General features: G+C 35.2%; 2 protein-coding genes across 7 annotated transcripts in view; one reads left to right on the top strand and one right to left on the bottom strand.

The window, feature by feature from the left end:
* The window catches only part of TDRD12 (tudor domain containing 12), a 39185-nt gene extending 29591 nt beyond the window's left edge, over positions 1 to 9594 (top strand). The window contains exons 24-31 of one of the 2 annotated variants that reach the window (XM_030025786.1): positions 750 to 919; positions 5020 to 5136; positions 5785 to 5792; positions 6152 to 6206; positions 7862 to 7975; positions 8061 to 8214; positions 8295 to 8361; positions 8721 to 9594. In XM_030025786.1, the coding sequence (XP_029881646.1) occupies positions 750 to 919; positions 5020 to 5136; positions 5785 to 5792; positions 6152 to 6206; positions 7862 to 7975; positions 8061 to 8214; positions 8295 to 8361; positions 8721 to 8806 (771 nt within the window). In that variant the 3' untranslated portion in view covers positions 8807 to 9594. Of the gene's footprint in view, positions 1 to 749; positions 920 to 5019; positions 5142 to 5784; positions 5793 to 6151; positions 6207 to 7861; positions 7976 to 8060; positions 8215 to 8294; positions 8362 to 8720 lie in introns of both variants that reach the window. The other variant, XM_030025785.1, reaches the window with a different exon arrangement.
* A 2179-nt stretch (positions 9595 to 11773) lies between these two features.
* On the bottom strand, positions 11774 to 26724 carry SLC7A9 (solute carrier family 7 member 9). Of its 5 annotated transcripts, none has more exons than XM_030026406.2 (14): positions 25175 to 26724; positions 24239 to 24582; positions 23875 to 24000; positions 22503 to 22650; positions 21328 to 21570; positions 20576 to 20701; positions 20149 to 20248; positions 18281 to 18325; positions 17829 to 17952; positions 15976 to 16079; positions 15059 to 15155; positions 14133 to 14282; positions 13363 to 13537; positions 12324 to 12403 (listed from the first exon to the last, which is right to left on the bottom strand). In XM_030026406.2, exons 3-14 carry the CDS (start codon positions 23977 to 23979, stop codon positions 12339 to 12341), a joined length of 1482 nt encoding a protein of 493 aa, XP_029882266.1. In that variant the 5' UTR covers positions 23980 to 24000; positions 24239 to 24582; positions 25175 to 26724; the 3' UTR covers positions 12324 to 12338. The 5 variants fall into 5 exon arrangements, with proteins under 5 accessions (XP_040982251.1, XP_029882266.1, XP_040982249.1 ...); XM_041126315.1 differs by having other exon boundaries at positions 24239 to 24568; XM_041126316.1 differs by having other exon boundaries at positions 24239 to 24565.
* Between the last annotated feature and the right edge of the window lie 1229 nt (positions 26725 to 27953).

Genomic DNA, 27953 nt, shown 5'->3' with positions numbered 1-27953 from the left:
CACGGAGTTCTGTGGAGAATTGTTATCAAAGGTAGCTCACAAGTTGAGGGGTTTGTGGGGTTTTTTTTTGTTTTGATTTGGTTTTTATGGTCTGGACAAGTTCATCAGAAGGGCCTCCCTGTATCTCAGGATTGTGATGTGCCTCTTGTGGCTGCTTGGTCCTGCCACAAAGTAAAGTTATTCCTGTGTTTTGGAATGTATCATGCTATGTTTTCCATCTGATCATTCAGTCAGCTGAAAAACAAAGTGGAAAGAGAAATGATCTGGAAGTAACTCTCATTAGTAGCTTCCTTTCCCATATGGTATATCTCAACCTTTCTCCAATTTCTATGCTTTTGGTTTTGTTTAGGTTTTGGGTTTTTTTTACCACGCACATCACTGCCCCTCCCCGCCCCAGCAGTTTTTTTATTTGCGTCTAGAAGTTATTCTAGCTATGTGGTTTTGATCTGCTATGATTTTGGCTGTAATTTGTGTAATCAAGGCTAGGATTGCTTACTTCATTGCCATCTTGGTTCTGTTAAATGGAACTAGCTACTAGTTACTTGAGCCATTATCACAACAAAGAAGGTGGTGATACTTTGAAAACAATTAAACATGGCTAGGCTCCTGTTTGAGGATCAGAGAAAATGAATTGCTTACAGGTATAAATAAATTGGGGTGTTTAAAGTTTTACTTAAAGAACAGCTTAGGGTTGGGAGAGAGACCATTTATGAACTATGGTTTCCATTTAGTATGTTTTATAATTCAAGGTCCGGGTTACCAGGCTTTCAGATTTGAAGATGTCGGTCAATGAATACAACATTCGATCTGAGATTTTGTCTACGGGTCTGGGAACTGATAATCCAGAACATATAACACAACTTCAGAAGTTGTGCGGACACATAAAAGTGTTAGATGATGTAAAGAACTTGGAGCCTTTGTAAGTGTTTACAAATTTTTTTCAGCATATACTTTACTAAGAAAAAAAATCTATTATTTAATTTTAACTGGATATTTTCATGATTAATATTACTGAATGTGATTCTCATTTAAACACAGGGATAATAGTGTTTGTGATACGTCTGCTTTCCTTTAACTATTCGTTAGCCACATAACCATCATGGAAAGAAAAATACCAATTCTAGAAAATTTTAAACTAGTATTTGATGTAGATGGTCAAGTTTATCATAAAACTGTGTAATCTGAATTCAAATTCTTTTATCTTTTATTATGATCAGTGGCTTTTTTGAATGCTTACCAGTCAGTACATAGTACCAGTCAATACAGTAGAGCATACTACTGGTGTTTGTCCAACTGCAGAGTTCGAGCTGGAAAAGGTAAACAGTTTACTTTAAAAGGATTAGGGTCATACATCTAAGGAGTATAACTAGATGATGGTTTTTGCAGTAACAGCACTGTACATGTGTGGCTTTTTTTCCTTGCCTTGTAAACTTTTAGAACTGAGTAAATGCTGTATGTGGTGAAAGGGCATATCTCATTGTGGTCTGTCCTGGATCCTAGGACCCTTAATTTAAAATGCTTATGAGCAAGACATCTGTAGCTTTTTTTGTTCTGGCCTCTGTGTGGCACCTTGTTCAGGAGTTTTCTTTAGCCACTTATTCTTCAGTTTGGAGAGCCATCATTGAAAATATAATTTAAATGCTGTTGTCTGACCAACGAAGTTGTTTTAATATTTACAAGGAAGAGGGAAATCTCAAATATTTTCTTTCAGGGAGTAAATACTGCTTCATAAACAAAAAAAGATCCCTGGAATACCAGCATGGGCACTGAATGTGTTGTCTTAGGGTTGGGCAAGTTAATTAAGGCTGCTGTTTCTGTGACTTAGCCAGTCAGCAAGATGAGGAAGCCTAACCTCCTCCGTAGTCCACTTCCATCTTAAATTGAAGTTCCTGCATTTCTATCTAGAACTGTACCAGAGTTTAATCTTAACAAAAGGATTTGGTTTTTCCCATATTTTGTTCAACCTTAAAAAATCAGTATTTGAGAACAGTGTTTGCACTGTTGATGCTTGGAAGGCTTTTTTTCAGGTTTTATTCCTTAAGGAGGAGACTCAGGCTTTGAGGTTTCTGCTACCTCAGGCACGATATTTTTTAATTTATTTCTTCTTTCATGCTGTTACTGAACAGGAAGGTTGGTAACTTCCTAATGGTCACCAGAGCATGTAATGCCAGAGACCAGACAACTTGATTGTGGTGCTGTGTGCAACAGTTCCATCTCAAATATCTGTAATGCAACTGCATGGATTACTTTTTCTAGATTTACTAAGCCTGATACTACTGTTAAAACATTCAGAACTGACTGCAGTCTTTTTTAGTAAGGTACTGGTTAAATAAAGGGGACTGAAAGAGCTCCCCTAAGGTGAAATTGACTGAGTAACTCCACTTCTTTTTTTTGCAAGAATATCTTCTCCCTGTTACAGAATATGCATCATTACATGTTGATTATGCAGATTTCAGATGCTTCATTGCAGATTTAAATTTTAAAAAAGAAATTTATTCTTCTTAGTATGTGGCACATCACTTTGCTTTCCCTTAATCTGTGCTAGTTCAACAAGCATTCTGTATTACTCTGTTTTTGTCTAGGATTTGTGTGCGCAATGTGGTAGTCTTTTACCAATTGTCCTTCGTGGCTATGAGTATTGCTCATTACTTAACAGGTACCTGTAATACTTATATCATCCTGTTTTTCTCTGGTCATGATAATTGCATCAAAGAATGCTTCTGCCCAGTAAAAGATTTTTCTAAAATAACACAAAGATAAAGAATTCTTTTCATCCTATTTTGAAAACAGTCATTTCTCTCTGAACTACTTGGTGAATTGCCTATGTTGCAGAACTCCTCCTGACATCAGCAGCCCAAACCCCCTCCCATTAGTTCATCAAGCAGCTCTCAGTGTAGTGGGTAAGCTTTCTGTTCTTTTGGCTCAGCCATTCACTTCAATTATATGTCCTTGCTAGAGAGTGCTGGTCTCTCTGTGATTGTTCCTCAATCTCCCTCTTCTTAGTTCAAAAGCCAACAAGATTCTTCAGTTAATTAAATGCATGTAGTTTGTCATGTGCAGTGCAAGGATCTTACCTCTGTGACCAGAATGAAAGTGGTGTTCTACTTCTCTCACAGATATTAACAGTCTTCTAGACCAGCAGACCTTAGCATATGTAGGCTGCACAGCCTTTCAGGCAAGCTTGGCATAGTCACAATTTTGCATGTTGTAAACAGCACTTGTCAGCAAGATCAAGTTCAGTTTTAATTGCCTTAACAAACATTTTTGTCCTGGGAAGAAAATGGCTCACATCTTCATCTCCAAGGTGACATGTTCTATGGATATAAGCAGTATCCTTGCTTTGGGATAATCCATCACTTATGAGTAAAGCCATTCTGTCTCTGGGCCTTCTCTCCAAACTTTTTTTTCTGATAATGGAGGAGGTTGTGGCCTATCTCTAATGCATAGGCAACTCTCTCATTTACTACCTTGTTGAATGTTCAATAGATGCACAATCAAAGCAGTAGATCCTTCAGTCTCTTTACATGATCTTTGGATATTGTCCCATGAAGACTTGACAAATACTCCAGTCACTCTTGATTAATGGTGTTTGAGAAACACAGGCTGTCTTTCGTTGCAAGTGTTTCCACAGTTGGAGAGGTACTAGGCCTAGGTTGATAAGTGGGGTTTTTGGCAGGAGTATCTTCTACTTGTTGCAGAATATGCAGTTACATGTTAGTTGTGTCAATTTTGGGTACTTCATTGCAGACTCCACGTACAAGGCTTTTGTCTAACTTTATTTGCCCAGTTTTCAGCCTCTTACCAGCTTGGTGAGGCACCTTCTTGCCTGATGGCTGTTTTTAGGGTTTCTGTGTGGCGTGTGAGTAATTAAACATTTCTGTAGAACTTTGGGTGCTTTAATGTAAGATGAGACTCTCTCAGACTTTGGCTTTCCAAAGCTATTCAGTAAATCGTAGGAGACGCTTTTAAAAAAAGTGTGTGATTCCTTCAAGTATATAGCTCAGAAATAGTTTCTAAAAAATACTCTTAAGTTGAACTTGCTGTGCTGTATTTTACCTAGCCTCAAAGAATTGTTTAGTCGAAATTACTCAGAAAAGCTGATAAGCATTTTTTAAAGTTGTAAGTGGTTAAAGGTATCTCTCATTCAAGATTAAAATTCCTTTAATCTCGCTAATTTACCTCCAAAGTAATTAAGATAAGCTGTGTCAGTTCTGAATAAAGATGACTGCACAGATATTTAATACTGAATCTACAATATGAATTAATTTAAAAGTTAGTATTTATTTATGCAGACTGAAACATTAGGTGATGGCTGACTAGACTGGTTTCAGTCCTCTTAATGCCACTAGGTGTTTGGAGGTAATGGAAGAAAGTATTTTTCTATTGAACAGATGACTCACTGTTCCAATATTATGCAGTGCTGTGTTCTTTTAAGTAATATTTTGACAGAGACTTCCGAGGCTGTTGCAGAATAGAGGGTCATGGTGCCTATCTCTGAGCTCTCAAGTAGTTTGGCTCTGTTGCAGTGTTTCCTGAATCTTGAGTCCAGCTAGTGAAGCCCCTAGCTGTACAGCTGGAAAACCAGAGGTCTCTTAGTAATAGGTGAAGAACTTTGAGTATTCTGAAATTTTTACTTTTTCCAAGTCAAAATGAAATACAACCAAAAAGCTCCCAGACCTACTGGAATTCTTTGTGAAAGGGAATAATTTTCCTATCTAGGTCTATCACACACAGTAATGCAAATAGATTTTTGTAATTCAAAGGAAATGCTGGTACCATCAGAATTTTAAATGTTCTCCTAACTTGGATTTCTGTATAAATGCTTCTTACTGAGTTACTGAAGTTCAGCAACCCTGTGGTGAGATTCACGGTTTGCTAGAAGTGCATTTTATTATATTTTTTGTATATATTACAAAGAAAAACGTAACTTCAAAAGAATTTCCAACTATGGTTTAGAATCCTTTCAATATTAAACATATTTAAACCCTTTCTTTTAAAAATGTCTTTTTCTGTGTTCAGAAGCATAAAGGAGGATACAGCTGGTCCAAAGAATGTGTCCAATCCACAGAATATGTCGATACAAGAAAATTCTACTGAAAACTGTAATTCTTCTAAAATTACTTTTGGGGATCATCAGTGTGGTAAACCTTTTCATTATTTCCAAAAATTTAAAAAACCTAATTAAATTTAGCTGCTTAAATGTCAACTGAAAAGTCATTTCACCAAATGCAGACTTCTCTGAGTGTACAGAATAGCACCATATAGCTAATGTTTACAATAAGCCACAAATACTTTGTAGTTAGCAGCCTGGAGATGCTGCGAGAGTAAGCCCTGTTAATATAGCTGTATTACTACTTGGGAAATACTCTGTACTTCAGAGACTCAGAATTGTTTGGCTCTGAATGGAATGTGTGAGCAGGAAATCTCTCCTGTGGAGAGGATGAGCATTTTCCTGTCAAAGGCCATAAGGTTTAAGGAGGTTGAAATCTTGAAATATGAAGTAAATAACAGCATTGTTCTCTGGGAGGTTTTTTTTTTTCCTTTTTAATCTAATGCTCAAGGATGTGGTATTTAGTCAGTAGAAGCTTAAAAGCACATGGCTTTGTCAGTGATAGAAAGGGGACAGAGGATGATCTAGCAGCAGCTGGCATGTTAGTTTGGAGCAATGAAAACTGAGTGATTAAAAAGTTTCAGCAGACAGAAGTCAAATAAGATCCTGGAGTGCTTATCACAGAAGGCTTTTTTTCCTGATGTAGCAGAGTGACTGTACTGCCATGTTCCAAGCTGTGATGGTAACATCAGTATTAGTTGTTTCATCCCTGAAACGCTTACTCAATTTCTAAAGTGACATGTTTCAGGTTTCAAATAAATAATGTCTTGAAACCTTTACCTGACCTTGGAAAACTGCATTTTTTGATGTTTTTTTTTTTAATTTTCTCATACCAACTATAGTATTCTTTTCAGTTGCATTATTAACTTTATTAAATCTTTCCAAATAGGAAGTACCCAATATAAATGCCAAATACAATCTTGCAGTAGTAATTTGATTGCTAGCAAGTTATTTTTGTGATGGTACTGGGGTATTCTGGAAGTATCTGGTTTCTATAGTATAGGTAAGTATAAAATATCTTTCTGGATTTCTTATTTTTAGATGGTGTAGCTCAAACTAAGGAAACAGAAGACTCTACCCTGCATCAGCATAAATGGTACAAAAATTCAGAGTGATTTGTTTGCATGCTTGCTTTTTAATGTGAACTGCCAAACAGCACAATCATCCTTACTGAGATTGTCTGTTTTGTGAGTAAATAGGTATAATACAGGTGGAAGTATTCGGTTACATCGGTGTTGAGCTTGAGAGATTTCTCTTGCTGTTAGATATATATGTATATATACACACATCATCTTGTAAATTCCTTAATTTAAATTGCTCTTTTGCTTACTCCTGGAAGCTAACACTACCTGTTGAAACTACATACATAACTTTTTATTAGACACCATAGTACTGGGACGTGAATGAAAACAAACACTTTTTCAGCTCAGTCCATGGGTTTAAACTCTGACTTGCACTTGTCTGGTTTATGTTTTAACCAAAGACTGTCCTATTTTGAGGTCTAAATTGTAACTCCTACCCTTCTGTCTCTGTGTATAGGTATTTAATGAGGTGAATCAGTATTGTGTCTCTCCCCTTAATATGATTCTGTTCTTAAAAAGAAAAAAAAAAAAAAAAAATCTGTTTTTATTCTGAGAATGTGTCTGCAACACAAAATTGTGGCCCATTTCCTTTTTTTTTTTTTTGTTTTTGGTGTGGTGGGTGGGTGTTGGTGATGGGTTTTTGTTTGTTTGAAATTGGATTAATTATCCGTATTCCTTTGTGGCTGGGACAATTTCTGTTGATAAATAATTTGAGAAGCATGCAGTGGAAATGAATGCTAGGTTTGTTTTTGATTATGAATATGCTGAGGGACGACATCTTAGGTGTGGTTTGCAGGCAAAGTCAACAGATCCTGAGAAGTTTTTTAATTTCTTACACACTTTGAGACTAGGCAGTGCTTCCCTTTTGGTAGCTCATTCTTTTTCTTCTACCTATTAATGCTAGTTATGGGTGACTAACAGTTTCTTTGCGAGTACCGGAAGTATTTTGTATTTAGCCTATTGGAAAAGTTCTTGGTAGGGTGATTGAGTCCATATGTATCTCCTTCTGCAGCTTGGCTTAGCACAGTTTAAGATCCTCTCCATTATGTAATACATGTTGAGGTATGGCTTAGCAGTTAAGTTAGTGAGGGTTTGGATATGACTGAGGGTACGATAAGGGGACTAACCTGAGTGAATGGATATTGTAGTCTGCTAATAGGATTTATCTTTCACTGGTTAAAACCTTTCAGCATTTTGGGGTAAGTTTGTGGAATAAGTGGTTGAAAATCTTGATGAGAAATGTGTATTTGTGTCTGTGGTCAGTTGAAAAGTTTACTTTGTCTTTCAGAGGTTGGTCTTGCTACTGTTACCTTTTCCTTTGTCATTTCAAGATTAGGCTATGATAGCATCCTTAAATGAGGCAGTAAGTTTGATTCCTTTAGATATCAAAGTTAATGGAGTGTGTCTCCCCACTTGAACTAGTAGATGAGCTCCCCCAAAGACTGAGATTGCAGCTTTTGTAGCAAGTTTGGCTGATGTCCTATCATGTGCTTTCCTGACACTGCTATTCAGTGTCAAATTATCACAGTTGAGTACACCTACAGATGCTGAAACTTAGCTGGTTGTTTGTAACCTAATGGGAAAATTCTGACTGTATGTGAGACTGCTTGTCTAAAACTCAGTTGTTTTCTATTTTGGAAAAAATCCAATTAAACCTCCTTTATTTTAGCTTTCATCCAGAAATAAAGTGGTTTCAAAATGAAGAGACTGTTACCGTGAAGGTAAAAATAGCAAGTGTAGCTGACTGTAAATGTGAGTTCTCTAAAGAGAAGGTGGTTTTCAGGTAGGTTTAAGAAATTTAAGTATAATAAACAAAATGTTTGACTGTCAGCTTGCATTTAACTTTTTTAAACTATTTTATAATGTAGTGCTTGTTCAGGAGACAAATTTTATTTGGCTGACATGGAGCTGCATCAATATATACTTGCAGAAAAGTCTACATGTGTGATTAAGGATAAAGAGGCTATTATTGTTCTTGTGAAAGAGAAAAAAGGAGCATGGTGCAAATTACTGAAGAACAAGGTGAAGTGGAAATTAATTTGAGAGTTACTGAATTCACTGTGCGTCAGTGTGGGTATTTCAAATAATGTTTTTGTCAACAGAATCCTCATGTCTCTCTTGATTTTGAACACTGGGAAGACTTTGAAGATAAAAGCCCTTTTCCAGTTGGTAAGGAATGAACGAATCAGTGTTTATAATGCATAAAATGATTAGCATCCTTATTTTTGCATAGGCTATATTTGAAACAATCGTTTATTTCAGATATGTGACACTTAGCTAGCTTGCTCAAATACTCTGAAAACACATGAGAGGACCTCTAATAGTGAACTGTAGGCAGCAGGGTATTTTTCTATCACAATAGCACAGACAAAAAGCAGCTTGAAGTAGTTTTTTAGTGTTTTGGTCTGGTTTGTAGTCTAAAGTGTGGGGGTTTGTCTTGGTTTTGGTTTTTTAATACTACTACATATTTGTTCTGAAGCTCTTGGGTTTTTTTGCTTTATAAATGTTACTTTGCTAATTACTTCTAGGTACTAAAAAACTGTATTGCCCTGCTGCAGTAACGGAAGAATTGGTTGAGTCCTCAGAAGACAGTGAAACAGAAAGTGATGAGTAATTTGTAGACAGATCTTTTTCCTCTGATAAGAATTATGCTTCAAAATAGTGTCTCTTGCATGAGTTTTTTCCACTAAAATTGATGAAACTAAACACATAGGTTGCAGAACTGTCCTTAATTTTAGGAGGAAAATAGCAAACCAACTCCTTAGCTTTGGGCTCTGACAATCTGAAGAAATCCTCCATAGAAGAACATTGTGTATGTTTTCCTGTGCCTTCACTTTAAAATTGTTGGCTTTAATGATGATGTGCATATATATATGTGTGCTGTCCAAACACATCTAAAGATTTAAACTTGGGTTATGAAGCAGTTGAATTCATTAGCGATTACAGAGCTTCTAGTTTACTTTATCTGAGTGAATTTGCTGTGTTAGCAATAGTTAGTAATTTTTGAAGTTTCACAAATCCTGATGATCTGTCGATTGTTTCTACCATAACCTTCGCGTTCACACAGTATCAGTTTGTTGGCAATCATGACATTTGTCAGTTCTGCATCAAGAAATGATGCCTCGACTCCAGTGGCAATTTTTTTCATTAGATTGGGAACATGTTGACTTGGTATGAAATACTGTACAGTGCAGCTCACTGTAGTAACTAACTGCTGTACAGCTTTTGTGGAACGAGCACTGTGATAGTAGATTTGGTATTTGTTTTCAGTTTGACATTTTCACTTTTCATGAATGCTCTTATTTCATTCCCTCTCATTTCATGTATCTAAAACTTTTCTTGTTTGCAAATGAACAATAAAATTTTGTCTGTTTAGCACTAAGGCTTTGCCTTTTAATATACCATCTTCCAGTAAATAATTTTTCGCTGTTAGATTTGTGCACATCCAGAACATTTTGCAGCAAAATAGTGATGTAAAATATATTTATAATAAATTAATCTGGTATCGATCTCTTTGCATCTGTAGCTTTTAAAGCACGTTAGTTTCCCCAACGTAACTATATGGTGATTTAGAATAGAGATGAGACTTTACAGATTTATTTTAAGAAGCCTAAAATATTGTTGTATTCTTGACTAGGAAGAATATACTTGCTTGTTGGGGATTATTCTTTCAAGGAACATTGGGATGCCTTTACTTCAAGAATGGGAGGAGGACTGTATTAATATGTTTACACTGGCAGTTACAGGTTTTCTAGTATCAGCATATAATAAAGCTGCTTCTTTCTGTATATTTAAGAATATTGCTTATACCAGTGGAAAACCACCATGTGACAGAAACAGTTGTAATTGTTGATGTATGGCTAAAAAATTTAGTGCTGTTGGGAACCTGAATACAACTGAGCTTACATACAACTTTCACTTGGGTACAGGTACTTGCAAAGCTGTAACAGTTGTAAAAGTACTTAAGGAAATAGCTAATGTAACTGTATTTTGGTCTTGTTCTGCATTATGATGCAGAGATGACTGTCAAATCACCTAATTAAAAAAAAAAAAGAAAGAGTGATGGGGCAGGATTTTTTCCTTTGCGTGTTTTGTTCTTTGACTTGTCTGATATCTAAATATAATGTAAGGTGATTTTTCTGCTGGTAGATAAATCTAGTGGGTTATTTAATAGACATAAATTACCTGTAATTTTTGTTTGAAAAATAAGACGCCTTATATGAGGTAGAAGCAAAAGCTAGTTTTAGTCATAATGTTCTTAGCAGCTGCCAAGAGCCAGTCTATAAAGAACCATGTAAAAAATGTAGCAGTACATTCCAAGAATATTCTTTTGGCCTCAAGCAATTTTTGATCAGGGTCTTCATGAGGAAGGTGTTTTCTGTGGACTTACTTGAATTAGTTCGGTTGAATTTTGGAACGTATGTCAACTTCTACCGTTTCTCCTGCACTAAGGAATTCAGTAGTCAAACAACATATTTTGTGAAGAAATATCTTTGTGTTTTGAAGCTATCCCTGCTCCGTCTGCTTGAAATCCTGTACCTTCTGTAGCTGGAACAGATAGCTTGCTTTTCCCATTTTCTTGTCACTTTATGACACTATATGCCTATGAACCTCTGTCATATTTCCCCTCATCCCCAATCAGGTGTCTCCATTTCAGCCTTCAAAATTGTAGATATTCATTCCTCATACAAGTTTTCTATTCCTTTGGTCTTTCCCTGAACCTTATGGTTCTTCTGTTTAAAGTGATGTTTTTAGCAACTGGAGTAGTGGAACAGCAGTTGTAATAGTGCGACTGGGACAAAACACTGTGGCAAGTAGGCACTTTATATGTAATGACATAATTACAATTTTTTTTTGTTCTCCATTGCTTTCCTTAGTCACTCTTAACCCTCTTTTTGCTTTTGTTTTACCCTGATTGCACATGAAACTGGTATTTTCATGGATATGACAATAATGACAAAATCTCCTTCAAATGAATCAGAACCCATTGTTTTTATATGCACCTTTTGGTATTGCTTTTCCATGTAGGTAGATCCAAAATGAAATTATATAGGAGCTTAAGTTTTATTTGTTTCTTTGTAGCTGCAGGATGATAGAAATAGCTTCTGTAGTTGAATTTGCTAGGCTAGAGTTAGGATGGACTTAGGATCTCAAGCCAGTTGCCTAATAGTCTTGTGTTATATATTTAGGATGAATGTGCTTGGAAGTTGTTGAGAGGACTTGTGCTTTCAGTATAAACAGTCCTTCTCAAATTAATCACTTTAAAATATTGACAAGTGACTTGCTAAAAATCCTTTCTTTATCCATTTGCACAGAGGGAATATAGTAGTAAAGAATGTTACCTAGAATCCGTAAGTTTCTTGGGCAGGAAAAGGAAAAACTGCTTCCATCTATATGTTAATGTAGTATCTATTTTTTGTATTTTATTTTCATCAGCTACCAAATGGAGTGTTTCTAGGGTGATGAAGTTACCTCTGTAAAGTCACTTTCATGATGAGGGTAATTTTTGTGGCATTTATTCACTGTTCTATAACTTGGGTGGTGTTGGAAAAAACGGATACCTGAGAAACTAACCTTTAATTGATTCTTGTTTTAATTTAAAAAAAAAAAAAAAAAGCCACCTCTTTTCCTGTCAACTGTGCTTTCCATTTTTATTTGATTCGCACTTCCTCAGTCCTTCAGTTTTTTGATAGCTAGCGTTTGGTCTGAGAAACTGAGAATGGGTTAGTCTGGTTTTACGTTATTTCTGTGCTTTCCATGTAGCCTGTTGAATGTGATGTTGTAAATGACAGCTGCTTTGTTCTTTCAGCAACATGATCAAAAGCATCTTGACAGTGTTGCTGGTAAGTTTTGCCATCTTCATAACTGAAAAGTTCCTCTTGTTTATTTTGAGTAGTTCTAATGCAGAAAACAAGATACTGTAATGTATTAGCAAACAAAGAAAACAGCTCTGTTGGACACTGTAATCTGGCTCAGAAATCTCTTATTCTTAATATATTTAACGTTTTTCAAGTATTAAAGTGTTGCAAAAAATAATACACCAGTATGAACATAACAATTTCAAAAGTATAAATGTGTGCCAAACTAAATTGAATCTCCTTCAACCAGTATAGCACTTAAAAACAACCTTGTACATACAAGAATTTTTATTCAGTAATGTCTTCTGCTGGAACAACTTCCAAAAGCATCTGAAGGTGCATAGTGATGGGCTCTGAGAAGAAAAGTTGTTGTTAGAGGCTTTATGAGATAACAGTATTTCTATTCAGACTTACACTATTTTTCTAAGTGAAGAAATTGTCCTTGTGAGTAGTTGTCTGTCTTTTCTGTATTCGTATCTCAAAAAATAAGGCGAGAGGAATAAAAACAATCTTAAGACCCAAGCTACAACATTCCAGGGTTTCTAAACTTGCTCTTGTTAGAGTACAATGCTTCTAATTGCAGAATTATATAATATTTAATAATCCAGGGGGCAGGAGAGACAGATAATGGATTTTTTTTTTTTTAATGTCTGTAGAACTACTAATTCTGTTCTCTTCAGCTGGTTCCACTTACCCTTTTAGAAATATCTATGTATCCTGTTTTCCCTGAGATAATTGCACAGAGTTTCTCTTGTGACTATGCAAAATAATTTTATAAATGGTCATACTGGTTTCTTGCAGCTTTTACTTTACTCAGCAGCACTGTGATTATTTTTGGTCTTAATGCTGTTAATGTTTTCTTTAGTAAGTATAGTAAAATTGATAACCTGAACTCAAAGCACACTGTTTTGTGCCATAAGAATGTATGTCTGCTAATGTTTAGTTAATGGCTAAAGCAATGTTTTGAGATACGGACAATCGAAAAACTAACTTTAGAGATAAAATAGTTCTGTTCATTTTAAAAGTCAGTTTCTTTTTGCTACTACAGTGATGTATATTGCTCTTTTGTGAATTAAGTTTTGTTTTTCCTGAAGTCAGACATCACTTTTTTCCACAGGAAGGAGTAAAATCACAATCTTCAGTGAAGTTCACTATATGCCCCTCACTATATGCCTGGAAAATTGCCTCCCTCCACACCCTGCTCATGTGATTTAGATGGGATGGACCATATAATGAGCTTCATTATGGTCATTAATCTAAAACTTAGCAATGTTTTGTTGAATTTGGAGCTGGCTATCCAAGGTATACTTACTTGATATTTTTTGGGGCCAGTTGAATTTAAAATGAACAAAAAGTACATAAACTATAAGTCCACTAAGTATAAATAAAACACAGTACAAATAGGCCAATTCAGGTGCACTGATGATTGGTGCCAATACCAGTAAAATAGAGACTAATGTCACTATGACTGGAATGATGATGGGTATCTGCAAGATACAAAGCACAAAATTACTTGTTTATTCTTTTGCTGTTCTTACAGAAGTTGCACATATGAAAGAAGAATATTTTCATGGCCTTATGCATTTTTTCCTTTTAATATTTCTGTAATTAGATGGGGCACTTGAAAGAGTAGCATGAATATGGATAGGGAAAACTCTGTTGCTAAATCATTGACCAAGGTCTCTTTGTATTGTAAATTGCTGTTTAAAAATTTGCATTTTAATGAATCTGGGACCTGCCTCCAGTGCAATGACCTGGGGCCTTATTTCAGGTACTCTTTCAGTGGTAGTCTGCTGACTGCAGTTTACCATCCCTGAAAATCTGGCTTATGCCCGTGGTCTGTGCAAGTAAAAATAAACATTGCGTAATCTTTTCCCAGTCCTTATGAGCTTTGTCCTAGTGCAAAACTGGAACAAAGAGAAGAATTACAAATAAATGGCTAGGTTTCAGGTAAGGGGGTTAAAAAACAAACAAGGAGGCATCTGCCTGAGAATGTTGTTTAAATATCCAAATATTTAGGATGAGTTAGTGTTTCAGTATTTATGGGAATGGAGGAAAACCCATATTGAATGCTGAACTCACCCTGATTGGTCTTCTGAGTTCCTTTCTTGTAAACCTCATAACGATGAGTGCAAGTACAGTTAAACCATAAAATATCCAGACTGCAAAACTAAAATAATTTATGAGTGTGTCAATGTCACCAGGGATAATATAAATAATAGCAATGGCCCCCTAAAAATGAAAACAAAAATTAATAGAGTCTGTTATAATAAGAAGGCTGAATTTTGCTTGTGTCAGTGTGTTATGGTGTTCCAGAGTATGATCTGTGAATGCTTTTGCTTAAACATTTGGGTAAGTGTATTGCAACACCTTTAAAGATAGTGTCCACATCCTGCCAACATGTGTTTATTTTTGTGCGCAGTCTTAATTCCATTTTAAGTCAAAAGACTTAAAACTTGTGTGCGTTAATTTGTTGACTGCGTATCTTGGAGTAAGTGAAGATACTAAATATATTTTTAGGTTATTAAAGTTGCTGGGAGTCGATAGAGCAATTGAATTCTGAATTTATCTTGTTTTACCTTGAAGATAAATGGTTAAAATAAAAATAACAAGGTATTCTAGATTTATTTTTAAATGTATTCACTGAATAGAATTTTTTTTAGTGAGATGTAAATGCATTCTTACAGGGAGCAAATAGGGTAGCGATAGCTTGCTTTCAGGCACATCCGGTGAAAGGATTTGCCTAATACTAATCATTCATTTAACTTTTTAATTTGTTTTCATGCTGTGGATTCTTAAACATTTTAATTTTAAAATCCAGTTCTGGAATGAAACTGTTCAAATTGAGAAGTTGGGGGTTTTATATAGTCTTTTTTCCTAATATGTATTTAGCAATTTTCTTGTCTAGATAGTCAAAGATATGTGTCAAGATTGCTGGTAAGAAATCATGAAAGCATGTATGAAGAATTTTTGTTGATAATTTTTCTGTACTTAGAATATATACTTACGTAAAATATGATAGCAGGTGCTGGTGTTAAACGCTTAACACTAATGTAAGATAGCACCTTTAGCATGTGCCCTTCACGACCTGCAACGTAAACAAGTCTGACAAAATAAAAACAAGGCAATTGAGTTAGTGTGGCACCTAGATTTTAACTGACATTACTAAAAAAAAAACAAACCACATTCATTTTCAGGTTTGTTTTATTGTGTGGCTACATCTGACTATAATTTTGTCAGTATTTCCTTTGATATGCAATGGGATTTAAGGAGTATTGTAGTACACTGAAGTACGGGAAATAACCAGTGTTAAACTAGTGAACCTGAAACTAATTTCAGAATCATTAGTTTGCATTTTTTCCAAAATAATTTTAAATTAAATGTTAGCTACTGTGTCTCTTTTAATTAATTATTTCCTTTTTAATTTGCTCCATATCAAAAAACTACACTGACAACCTTCTGTCAGAAAAGTTGGTCTTTACAGCCCTATCATATTCGGATGCATTTGAAATTTTAAAATATTTTGAAATAGTAAATGGAAGCATTGAACAACTGATAGGAATAGCTTCTCTTTACAATTACTTATCTTTATCATTACTGGTGTAGTCGTGTTCTTACTGGTAGTTTTTTTAACTGTTTGATTCTTAGCTTTACATTTGTTGAGAGGTCAAAAAAAAACCCTATTGTGCTGTATCTGCTTTGAATTAAGAATAGGAGACCTTATTTTCTAATTTTTCAAACATGCATAGCCACTGTTTCTTTTTGAAGATTAAACAATGTAGCTAGATTTGCAGGTACTTAATTACATTTTGTACATCTGGATCAGAAGAATCTATCTTTATGTGTGTAGATACAAAAGTGTATATATAAATTTTTTCCATCCTTTAAAAATTTTTATTTTAAGATATTTAGAATGGGAGCTTACCTGCCTGCAGTAAAACAGGTCCCATTGGCAGATCCAATTGCAGAAAAGGCCACAAAGAGAGGAACTATCCAAGAGGCTGGATAAAGGACTCTATCTCCGAATGTCTGGGATATGGGATCAAAGTTAATCATTTTTGTCATTTTAACTACCATATGGCATATTCAGTAGTGTTGGAGCCTCTTTAAAAGTACAGTAAATGGGTATCTAAGGTATGTTACCAATAAAAACATGTCGTATATTTTGTGTAGTTATTAAAGAATGCTTTGCCAAACAAAGAGCTGGATTAATTCATGAGCCACTCCTTTATAGAGTGGAATCCTGTTGTCATGGTGTTTGAGATGCAGCATCTTTAGGAAACACTGGGAGACAGATGTCAAATATACAGAAATTAAATTCTGTTAAAGACACCTGGTTTGGGGATGTGTCTGCAAAACGAAAAGCATTGCTGCAGAGCGCCATGCATACCCAAGCTGGTTTCAGCCTATATAGGAGTAACGCTAGTAGCGACTGCATGACAACCTAGGCCTTACGGGTGAACAAGTTAAAGGACAAACTTGATAAGGTCTTTCACTACACTTCAGTGTTTACCTGTGCCATGGTATGTTAGTTGCTACTGCAGGGTAGATTAGATCTAATGCAGGTATGTTGATCTACAGTAAATGAATTTGAATTAAAACTCTTTTTTGACAGGTAGGGTTTGGGTTTTTAGTTGGGGGTGGTTAACTTTTTTAGTAGGTCCAGCATAAAGAGTTCTGGTTTTGCACAAGTGTAATATCAGTGTTGTTTCTTTGTCCAGTAGTAGGAACTTGGTGCTAAGCAAGAAGTCTGCTTATAGATGTATAGACCTTTTAATACAGTGCACTCCTCCTTTTGCTCTTCGCTGTGCTGCCTTTGTAGTGCTTAGTGGCAGTTCTGAGTTTTTGTTGTTAATTTAGTCTGAGTTTAGTGCTAGCTGATGTGTGTTGTTCAGATTGTAAATTTAGTGGTATATTGAAGAGGACTAGTTATTAAACAAGATATAACTTGGTATATCCCATTGCTGTACCTCTTGGTGCAAACAAGATGCTGAAATGCACCCAAGTTCTACATTTTAAAACATTTTATTTTTAAGTATTTCTACATTAGTGTACTACTTCACTGTGCTACACTGTATTTTGCATGCATGTCACATACTGTTTTTCCCCAAAAACTAACATTAGGAAAAATTGCTGCATGAGCTCTCAGCAGTTGTTTTGGAGACAAATGTCGCACGGAAAATTTACCAAGTAGAACTGAAGGGACAGATGTGTTTAAGATTTCAGAAATATATATAATCTTTGATTTTTATCTGTAATAGTATGTCTTGCAATAATGTAAAAAGGATATTTCTTAGCTTTGTTAAGAAAAAAAAGCCAGAGTAAGAAGGAAGTGAATTATGGACTACTTGCTCTTGTCTCCAGAATGACAAACTTTGATCTACTGTCATTTTGCATGTGCTTGTTTCTCAGAAATACTGGAAACACTGAAAAGGGCAAAGTAGCAGTCAGATGTTGTTTTTCCTTCCATATTTTTGGTGCCTATGGAAAACTGTCAACCTTTGAGCTGCAGTGTTTACAAAATGTTGGCTGAACACTGCATTACTTTCACTTCCTTTTGTTTTTTTCCTTGGGATATGACAGAACTACTGTTTAAGAATTACTGAAATAATTTTTAGATGAAGAAATAACAGTAGATAATGGGGGGGGAAAAGGTGACAGTGACAGCTTAGACAGAAATTGATTGTATCTTAAGAAAAGTTACAGGTTCCTTTTTGCTCATGACTTCAATACACACAGCCTTCTTCAGATGCTCTATTATAAAATAAAGTGGCTTACCACAGCAACTGCCTGGGACTGCAGGAGTTCTGTTGAAGTCATTACGGTGAAATATGAAATGTTTATCAGAACGTAACAAACTGTAACCAAGGGGATTCCAATAATTATAGATAGCGGTAGATTTCTAAAGAACGCAAAAGTAAGACTCCATCAACATTGCTATATCACTGGTAGAGTTGTCTTAGTAAACTATGGACTTTTAATTTTCCTCATATGCTCTTCAGGTGTACTTGCATTTCTTTATTGTAGAGCCATGGAAATCAGAATTTTAAAAAAGGAAAAATGCAAATCTATGAAGCCTGTAATAGATGCTAATTAGTTTTGTCTGTTAGTGCTCAAACCTTGAATAACCATTGCTTTTAAAAACAAACGAAAATATATGCCTGCTTGTACAAAAATATTAAATGTTTGATTTTTGTCATTAGAAACACTGCTTTCCTACATAGTTTTACCTGTAAGGATTTTTAAGTTCTTCTGTGATGTAATTGAGTTGATTCCTGGAAGGAAAAATATGCATACAATGTTATTAGCAGTCAGATGTTGAAATACTGATATATTAATGAAGTCAGGTGTTATTTCTTGTGTTACTGGTTTTTACCTCTTCAGTTAAAAAAAAAAAAAAGGTACAACCCATCTTTTAAGTGGTAAAACTGCAAGACAAAGAACTATGTGAGCTTCTTATCCAAATACCAGCCTCTTGGTTTACCATCTTTTCCTCCATTATCTTTTTCTCCTCACAGTTTCAGAAGTATCTCTTGAGATTTAGAAATGAGATTGTCTTAGTCCTTAGATAAAATATCCCAGAATAACAAACCAAAAATTTGGCAGACATTTATCTCAAATTTACAAGATTGCCTTCAAACTTCAAGCTTTGCAATATCTAAGTCTTAAAAGCACAAGCATACCCATTGCAAGGACTGAAGCAAGTCTGCTAATGTTTCACAATTGTTTTGTAAGTCATATTGTCTAGAAAACTGGCATGAAAACCTTTTTAAGGGTTACATTTATCAAAATTACAATTTCCAGATACTCATTTTTGCTAGAGCATGTAGACCAGATAGAAACAAGATTTTTACTCATCCACTTCTGAAAATGTGAGGAGGAGTCGGTATTTACAGTTCAACAGGCTAATTTTCAAATGTCAGTGCCTGGTGGTTACATATTGAAATAATTCTTTAGACACCAGTTTCCCTGCCCCCTTAAAAAAATCTAGGTGAATGTCTGAATTAGCATGCTTACATGCCTGAGTTGAGACACTCAAGCTTGGAAATAGAACCTGAAAGAGTAATCCATTTAAAAATAAATTCAGTTTTAAGCATCTAAATGGAACTTGCTTTGTTGTAACTTAAGATTTACATCAGTTCCTTCCAAAACATGCATCTATATGCAAACTTTTACAGTTTGAACATTTAAGAGTAGCATTAATGGATCAGACTTTGATATTAGATTTGTGCCAACAGAGCCCTAGGCCAACTGACATTCCCTTTAGTTTCAGGAAATGAAACATCTAAACTATTTTCTAGACTGTGGCCGATGAAGTTACATATTCCTGCCAGTAAATAAGCTGCTGCTTATGCAAATAATTCTAGAAAGCACTTTTCTGAGTATTAAATGCTGTATGTAGAACATAAAAACCTAAATCCATCCATATAAGATTATTTTCAAATTTGAAGTGTTTTCTTAAATCTAACATGGTAAATAATGATGGATAAATAGATGTGGGTATTTAAAATTGAAAGCATGTCAGGGAAGAAGGCTTCAATGTTTTTACGTTAATTCCAAATGAAACTGAATAAGAAAAAATTTGAAAGTTGAACCTTATGAATTCTGACAATTTTTTTTTATGTTCTCCTGTACTAATCAAACACCACTACATATTTCACCAGAAATGGAATTTGATGGAGTAACCTGTAGGGGCTCTGGGAAGGCTGTTTCTCCATAACATAATGGAATTAAACTGTGTTATGTTCTTCTCATTACCACAGTAGCTAAGCACCTTCAGCAGCAAAGCAGTAGCCCTTTCAGGATCTAGTATAGTTTCTTCCCCTACTAAACAGGAACTTGAAGATTTGGGAGTTTTAGGGGTTTGGGGTCTTAGTTTGTTTTGGGGGTGGGTTTTTTTGTTTCATTTTGGTTTGGGTTTTGTGGGTTGTTTTTTTAACCAAACCGGTGTTCCTTTTTCCAGAATTCATTAAGAGACTCTTAATAACAGTTTGGGTGTTAGCTTTTTCAGGTCACATCTTTTGAGTTCTACAGGGAGAAAATAAACCAGTTAAAGGCTGTTAAACTGTAACCATTAACTCTAGTAAAGATACCTTACCATCCATCATATGCCCAGAGTCCATTATAAAATGCCAAACTGATAGAACTAACAGAAATTTTACTGTCCTTGAAAGAATCTTCAAAGTTTTCAGTTTTTCCTGCAAATAAGATGTAGATTACTGATCAGTGTTGAAATTAATTCCTTTAATCCCTGCCAAATGAAGAAACATTTCAACATCTGTTCCATGATTTGAAACATCTCACTGTTAAAATCAATTAATACCAATTTTTATTAATTGATCTGCAGTGTTGCATTTCCCACCCACCCCCTTCTCTGAAAGAAAATACCGTAGTTCCCAAGAGATCTGGAACTAAAACACTGAATAAAGAGAGCCTTATTGTTGTGCCACTTCTGTCAATGGGAAGTTTTTTAATGGTCATAGCAGAAGCTAAAATAATTTTGCAAGTAAAGTATATTTAATTACCTTGTGCAAGGAGAACAATTCCACTTACAATAATGATTGTGACAATGATCATTTTAGCAGCTGTGAGAAAATTCTGGAGATAGCTTCCCAGCTTCACACTCAGTGAATTCACTATTGTAATTATCACTAAAAGAAATAAATTTATGAATTTCTGCGTTAAATTTGTCAGAATTGAAAGAAAAGTTGCCTCTTAAAACCTTCTCCCCCCCCCTATATTTACTGTACTGCTTTTTCCTTCCACTGTTTGTCTATATTATTAATACAGTTTTTTTAACATACTATTGTTGGATAACTTCTAAAATAGTGAGGAAAAACAGTTTTCTGAATTAGATTTTGGCAGTACCTTTAACAAAAAAAAAGTATTGAAGTTGCACAGCATTCTGATAAATACAAAACCAGTATCTCCACACGTCTTTTTTTTTTTTTTTTTTTTTTTTTCTTCTAGAGATAAGCATTCATTGCACAACTGTATCTATCTTTAAATAAAGAATAAAAGAAACTTAGGCTAGGAACAAACCATTTTTAAACCTATCCTTTTTATATGTTGTTGAAGTAGTTATTGTGGGAAGGACTTGCTATACTGTGTTCCAAAGTTTCCTGTTGTTTTCAGTGTAGGGTCACTTCCTGGTGTCTTCATGAAGATTAACTTACTGAAGTCTCACTATGCTGAAATGCATTCATTGATGGGGGCCAAACGGAAATCGCTATGCAATTATGGATCTTGTCTCTTTCTTAAAAAGTACGAATCTTACCAATGGCAGCTGCTGCAAGACACTTGATGACAACTTGGGGTGGATCACAGCCTGGATAAAAAGGAGCTGATGCATATTCCGCGAAGCTGAGACAAATGATTGCAAATGAACTGGGTTTTGTGACGAGTAAGCTTGTCCAAGAAAACAAAAATGCTGGAATTGGGCCAAATGCCTCCATAAGGTAAGGATATTCTCCCCCAGATTTTGTGATCATTGTCCCAAGCTCAGCAAAACAAAGTGCACCTGAATAACGAGAACAGCATTTATTACTGGTTTAGTTCATACACTTGTTAAGCTATGACTGGCTAGAACAGATTATCACTTTTTCATAGGTAGAGAAGTTAGGAAATGGATACATACAGTGCATCATTAATCTTCATGTTTTTGTACATTTTACTATATATGCAAAATAAAATCCTAATTGTGAGCAACTGGAAAAAAATGTACTGAAACTTTTAAGTTACAGCCCAGGATTTACTACTATTGGTGTTTGAGACTTCAGCAAAGAAAGTACAGGCATTCTCATTTCATGTTGGATTTCTGTTAAAGAAACCAACACTATAAGAAGCACCTAAGTGACAACTGCACTGGCTGACCTATCTTTTGGAAACTTGAAAAAAATAGACTTGCTGCACAATTTTTAAGTAAAATGTCTACTAAGCTCAGCTTTAAAATGCAATGTTACTTCTAGATTTATTGCTGTAGCTGTCATCTTGCATAAATATGCCATGTACCTGACACAATGGCCAAAGAATTCCTTTTGTTTTCCTGAAGTATTTTGAGGTGCTTAGTGCTAAATTTTCAGATACTAGAATTAGATTTACACAGTTACACAAGTAGAAAAATAGCAGAAGTACCTGGCTCACTGGTGGTAAATTTCATATTTTGCCTGTGATTTAAGTAGAAAAGTATTCTCTTTATTACAGTTAGTGAGTGAAGTAAGCAAAACTAAAACTTGCTTTCAAAATGAACTGAAAATGGGCTTTACAATTTTAAAAACTTAATTTTTCTTTTAGAAAGAATACATATTTTAAATTTTTGCCCAAGTACTGCTACACTCCTCAGGATATGATTGATTTTGATCTAAGTGCTATTAGCTAATTTGTGGAATGAGAGTAGTATGCAGAAACAGAAGGATTTAAGCAAAGATTCAAATTATCTGTTGACTCCTTTACCTAATGTTGCAAGAATTCCACAGGCTGCCCAGATGGTTAAGCAAGGACCCACAGCTCCAACATTGGCAAGTACTGATTTTGGAGAAACAAAGATACCTGAGCCAATAATTGTACCAACAATCATACAGATTCCACTGATGAGGCCCACCTTGAAATAAAATGAGACATTTTGGTAAAGTAATTTCTAATAATAATTTTCGGCATAATACAATTACAGTAATTGTCATCACTGACTTTTTGTTTTTTTCAGCTTTCAACATACAGCTTCTCCAAAGAAATATATTAAACTACGTGAAGTTTCTTTCTTCTTTCCAAGGTGCACGCGCATCGTGTGGCATAGTCTGCTGTTTCCAAAAGTACGGTTACTTGGACTTTGCCTTCCTGTGTATTTGCTTTATTAAACCGTCTTTTGGATTATGTGGGTCTCAGATCTAACCTTGTATAGGAGAACATCCCCTTTCCACTCTTTGATTAAACACTGAAATTCTTTTACGAGCACTTGAAGAATCTGAATCTTCTAAGCTTCAGAAATTTGCTTTCTTAGATGCAGTCTTGTTTTTCTGTTCTTTCAGCAGTTGTTTTCCTCTCCTTGCTTCAGGTGTTTGTGCACAGGAATTGTCTTGATACTGCTAGGTGGTGAAAAGATCATGTTCTCCTCACTTTGTAGTCACCTACATGTTACATGAAACTACTAAAACTTGAGGCATCTCCTGCTAAAAAAACAGTGGCATGGGCTACTTAAATTTTCCTGTTAGTTATGGCTAGTCTAATAACATCAGTACTCTTCCAGTCTTGGCACCAAACTAAAACCACATAGAGAATCTTTTTCCAGGTTACTTAAACATAAAGAGGAATTCCACTCCCTCCTGAGAGCAGGTGGCACATCTGTTTTCTAAAGCATCTGTAGTTTTCTGGAGGAGACAAATTTTCACTTGTCTTTCTGTACCAGTGGCTATTTTATGGCTATAAACACTAACAAACTTTCAGAAGCAACGAGCTGAACAACCCACTTCAGCCTCTAAGAAGTACATGTAGAAGGAAACAGTAAAATCTATGAAGCATCTCATTTGATCAACTTTGAAGTTATCAGACAGAAAAATAATTCAAAGACTTAAAAAAAAAAAAAAAAAAAAAACCAAAAAAACCTATTCTTACTTTTTAATTGTGTTATATCAGAGCTATTTAATTGGTAATTAGCAGTTTCCTAAAGTGTAAACCAACCACACCGTCACGACATTAGTGCATCACTGCTAAATTGGGATACAGTTGCAGTTTTTGTATGATGATGCATGTGAACAGATAACCCCGACTGCCTCCCTCTGCCAGCCCTTCACACGCACGCGGACTGAATGGGGAAAAGAAAAAGTTTTGCCTGCTTTTGTAGGTTCATCGTTTGGGGTTCATGACTCTGAATGGATTCTCCATCCTCTTTTCCGTTGTTCTCTCCTTTTCTTTTTCTCAAGCTTTCTTTTCCCATTTGGTTTACTTGTTGAAATCTCTAAAGAAATAAAAACAAAATATCAGTCCAGCATATTAATGTTTGTTTGAGTTTTGCTGATAGATATGGGTCTAAAATAGTGTAGGTAAGTATTGCCAGAAAACATACGCGTAACACACACTCTCGCTCACAGGCAAAGGACTTCCATTTTGCTACCTACTCGGAGGTGGAAGCAGAGAGGCGTTAGGACTACTTCACCTCATCCGACTGACTTGCTGTGGATTTTCCTCATACCCACCTGGCAGTGAATGTCTTTATCTTCTGTCTCAGGTTATGTTCAGTTGAGAGGATGTCCTTACTGGAACAATCTAGGTTTTATAGCTAGTCCCTCCTTTGAATTCCTCCAGAGGCCCAGACAGATTTAATCTTTCTCCCAAAAGCTGGTCTGTTTTCTTATCTAGGAGACCTTCTTTCTGATCTTCGTTAAATTAAGCCTTGTCCCACTTCCTTGGAGATGTAAGTATCTGCTAAACCAAGTGTTGTCTGCTGTAATTGTCTAATTAGCAGCTCTTTGTCTCAGAAAGAATCGCCAGTCTTCTCCATGTTGACTCGCAGTGAATGTCTTCTACTGAACATTTTGTTCTGTTTAGAATTGGAATGTAAACAGTTTGTTTTCAAATTGAAACTTAGACTTGGGGGTGTGGGGGTTTTGCTTGTTGCCCATAGTATTGGAATAAAATACAGCCCGAGATGGTGAAGGGAACCGATCAGGTTAGGACCTGATTCTCAAAAGTTGATTCAGTCAAAAGTGTCTTCTCTCCTCAGACCCTACAGCTATAAATACTAGAATCTGAATGTCGAAGATCATTTTGCAGTTACGCAGACAGTAATTCAGGAATGCATCATGTTCAGGCAACTTGGCTAGTATCCGGTAATTCTTGGCTACAAAAGTGTAGCATTTCAAATTGTCAGAACACTTATCTCAGTACTGCTGGTCTTCAGAAACTTTTGGACTATAAAGACAGCCAGGTTTTTTTGAATTAAAGATTTGTAGAAGAGACTGTCATGAATCCAACTTTTAAGATTAAACCTACAACAGAAAATTGCCCACGTAAGGAATGCAGGGCTTGGGTCACTGAATTTTATTACAGCTTTGTGCCCAACTTCTTTCTTTAAAGTTATGTATTTAGAATGTTCTAATCATTGTCTTTTAGCAATTCATAATTTCACTTACCTTATTTATTTATATTTGTTTGGCGTTAATTGGGTCCAGGAATCCTTGTATAGTGGATTTCTTTATTTCTCCCGTTAGATTTACCAGCCAGTTAGACAGCAAGACGTGTCCATATCTGAAACCAAAATACGCAGAAGCAGCAGCAGCAGCTTAAGTACATAGGTTATAAAAGGTAATCATTAAACCCATTCTCAGCCAAGAAGCTTTGAGATAGGAACCACAGGTAAACCAATAGTCCAATTAGTTTATCTTTAAAAAAAAAAAAGTCTTTGTTCCATTTGTGAGAATGTTTGTCCAGTACCTAAGTAGTATATTACATAGTGAGAGTGAACCATAATTTGAAGAGTCTATTTTGATGATTTTGTATCAAGTAATTTCTAATTTTAAAATACTTTGGAAAGATAAGCTTGAACTAATTGTTGTATTATTGGTGCATTAAAAACATGTGGACAGATGTTAGCTGCATCCTATAAAAATAGTTGATGTTTTTATCTTGAGAAGGTAAAGAAGTATGAGCAGAAATTTTTCCTTTGTTTTTCATTAACCTGAAGGCAGCTGAGTGGGCAGCTTGTGTTCCCTTTACTTGCAGTTCCAAGTTTTCATTTTTGTATATGTTCAAAAATCTTCTAAATCATTAAAATAATTTAGTGAAAAATGCCATTCTCTATACGGTGGTATATCCAGGGAAAAAAGGTATTGTTATCCTGAATGCTGAAATAAGGTAGTTTCTTTCATTCTGGCTAGTCATCCTTAAAATACTTGCAAAAAAAAAAATCCTTAATCACGTTTCACTTCATTGTTTTTGGCAGTACAGTTGTACAGCTCCTTTCCTGTACAACAGCCAAACCAGTAAGTCCTGATCAACCTGATATAACTTTAGCTGACTTTTTTCAATAAGCATCTACTGTTAAAAGCTAAAAGATGTACTGGTATTAGTCACTGATGTTAAGATTTCTTATCTTGTTAAGATAATCCCTCATGAACAATAGTAGTACAGGATTAGAAATAAGACCACATTGTTGGATGTAAGTATCAACAAAACTGTATCCTGGCATGATTTGACAGCTGTTTGTCTCTCTCTCTCTCTCTTTTTTTTTTTTTTTTTTTTTAAACTTTCTGCTTAAGCATGCAGACTTGATCAACAGGAATTCCCATCTTTTGTAATGTTGATGTAAATCTGTGACTAAAAATGGACTCTTAAGAAAATGTGAAACAGACATATTGGTTTATATTTGCCATGTTTTGTGCTGGTTGAGCCAGACTCTGTGCTTTGAATGTCTTTCTCCAAGAGTGAGATTGTAAAGTAATGTCAGTACTGAAAACAAAACCAAAGCTGTGTTTTTTTAATCACTGTCTTACTTTTTCGTCTGTTTTTCTTGTTTAATTTTCACAGAAATAGGGTTAAGCTTCAAGAGAAGCTCTTTTGTCTTATCTGAACAATGGTCAGACAAAAGTTCTTTTTTTCCTACAGATAAAGAGAAGAAAGAGTGTTAAAATTATAGTCTTACTACAAGCATATGAAAAGACAGATACCAACAACTTACTCCTTTTTCTGCATCTTTTACAAGGTCTTTAAAATATTTTTCATGGTAATTGTGATGTAGGATTAAATAAACTAATGTTTTTATATCCATCAATTGCAGGTGCCTCATTTGGGATCAGATATCACGTAATGTACTTCTATGTTCTCTATAGCTGATAGTTTTGAAATTAAGATTTATAATCTTCTCAACATTCACCTGTTTTTCATAAAATGCCACAGAGATTATCGAAATGGCTAATGTGAAAAGAAAAAAGAATGGGGGAAATCATACTATGGGGCTAATTTTGTCCCTCAAAATGGAGTAGACACATGGTTCACATCATCTCAACCCTGGAATTTCCAGACCAACAAAAAAAAGGGGGGAAAAAAAAAACTTAGGTAATTTTGATGAAAAGATAATGGAGTTCGTCATCTTTAATTCTATATTAAATAAAGTTTTGCTTAGGTTTTTTTTTTATTTAGTGTAGGTAATCTTTGAAATTTTTGTGCAGAGGTATGTTCTGCACATCTTGATGTTTCCAGATGTCTTTTCTTTCAGCGTCAGATCTATACTCTACTTTCTTTGTTCAGATACAATAAAGGCAGCATGGAAAATATGTTGCTTGAGTTTTTCCCTAAGCAAAAAATTTCTTTAGTCAACCTGGACTGTGTATTTGGAGAGTTCCCATCTGTTCAATAGGTGTCTTAAATCTCTGCCAGTGACTTCACCTTAACTAGTCTGTGTTTCCTTATAAAAATGGAAAGATATCTTCATTTATGGTCTAGTTTTGTTTTAGGGGTTAATCTTCTTGGGATGCTGTAAGCTTGTTAAAGGATTTGCAATTTTACTGGCAATCCTTTTCCTCAGCCACTTAAGGAAAAAATAAACATGGAGTTAAAGAATTCTACTGTTATTTTCTTCATGGACAAGAGAAATGGCATTTTACAGCCGTGGGAAAAGACTCCTTCCCTCTCAAATATATACATAGATGAAGAGATCAAGGAGTTCAAATTCCAAGGGGCTTGCAGAAGCAAACACTCTGTGGGCTGGTCCTGACTAAACAGTGTAGTTTGAACCTTTTCAAATGCTATTTGCCAATTAAATCGTAAAAAGTAATTTTCAACTTTAATTCGGGAAATAGCAAGGGCACAGTGTATAAATGCACCTTTTATTATCATTAGTCACTAATAATAAAGGTTAATGTTTGTTAGGATTGGTATTTATTGCTTGCAGTAATGCACATGTTCTGCTTTGAC

Source organism: Aquila chrysaetos, chromosome 9 (genome assembly GCF_900496995.4).
Source record: "Aquila chrysaetos chrysaetos chromosome 9, bAquChr1.4, whole genome shotgun sequence".
Taxonomy (NCBI): Eukaryota; Metazoa; Chordata; class Aves; order Accipitriformes; family Accipitridae; genus Aquila; species Aquila chrysaetos.
The sequence above is the reverse complement of the archived record's forward strand: the minus strand, read 5'-3'. Positions and strand labels throughout refer to the sequence as shown.

Bases quoted from the DNA above. Each gene is read 5' to 3' on its own strand.
- SLC7A9 (XM_030026406.2), bottom strand. From the start codon at position 23,979: ATGGGAAAAGAAAGCTTGAGAAAAAGAAAAGGAGAGAACAACGGAAAA. The intron at 22,651-23,874 runs GCAAAACTTTTT...TTTTATTTCAAG, and splicing joins CGATGAACCTACAAAAGCAG to GTGGGCCTCATCAGTGGAAT. The intron at 20,702-21,327 runs GTAAGATTCGTA...TATTTCTTTTAG, and splicing joins TCTTGCAGCAGCTGCCATTG to TGATAATTACAATAGTGAAT.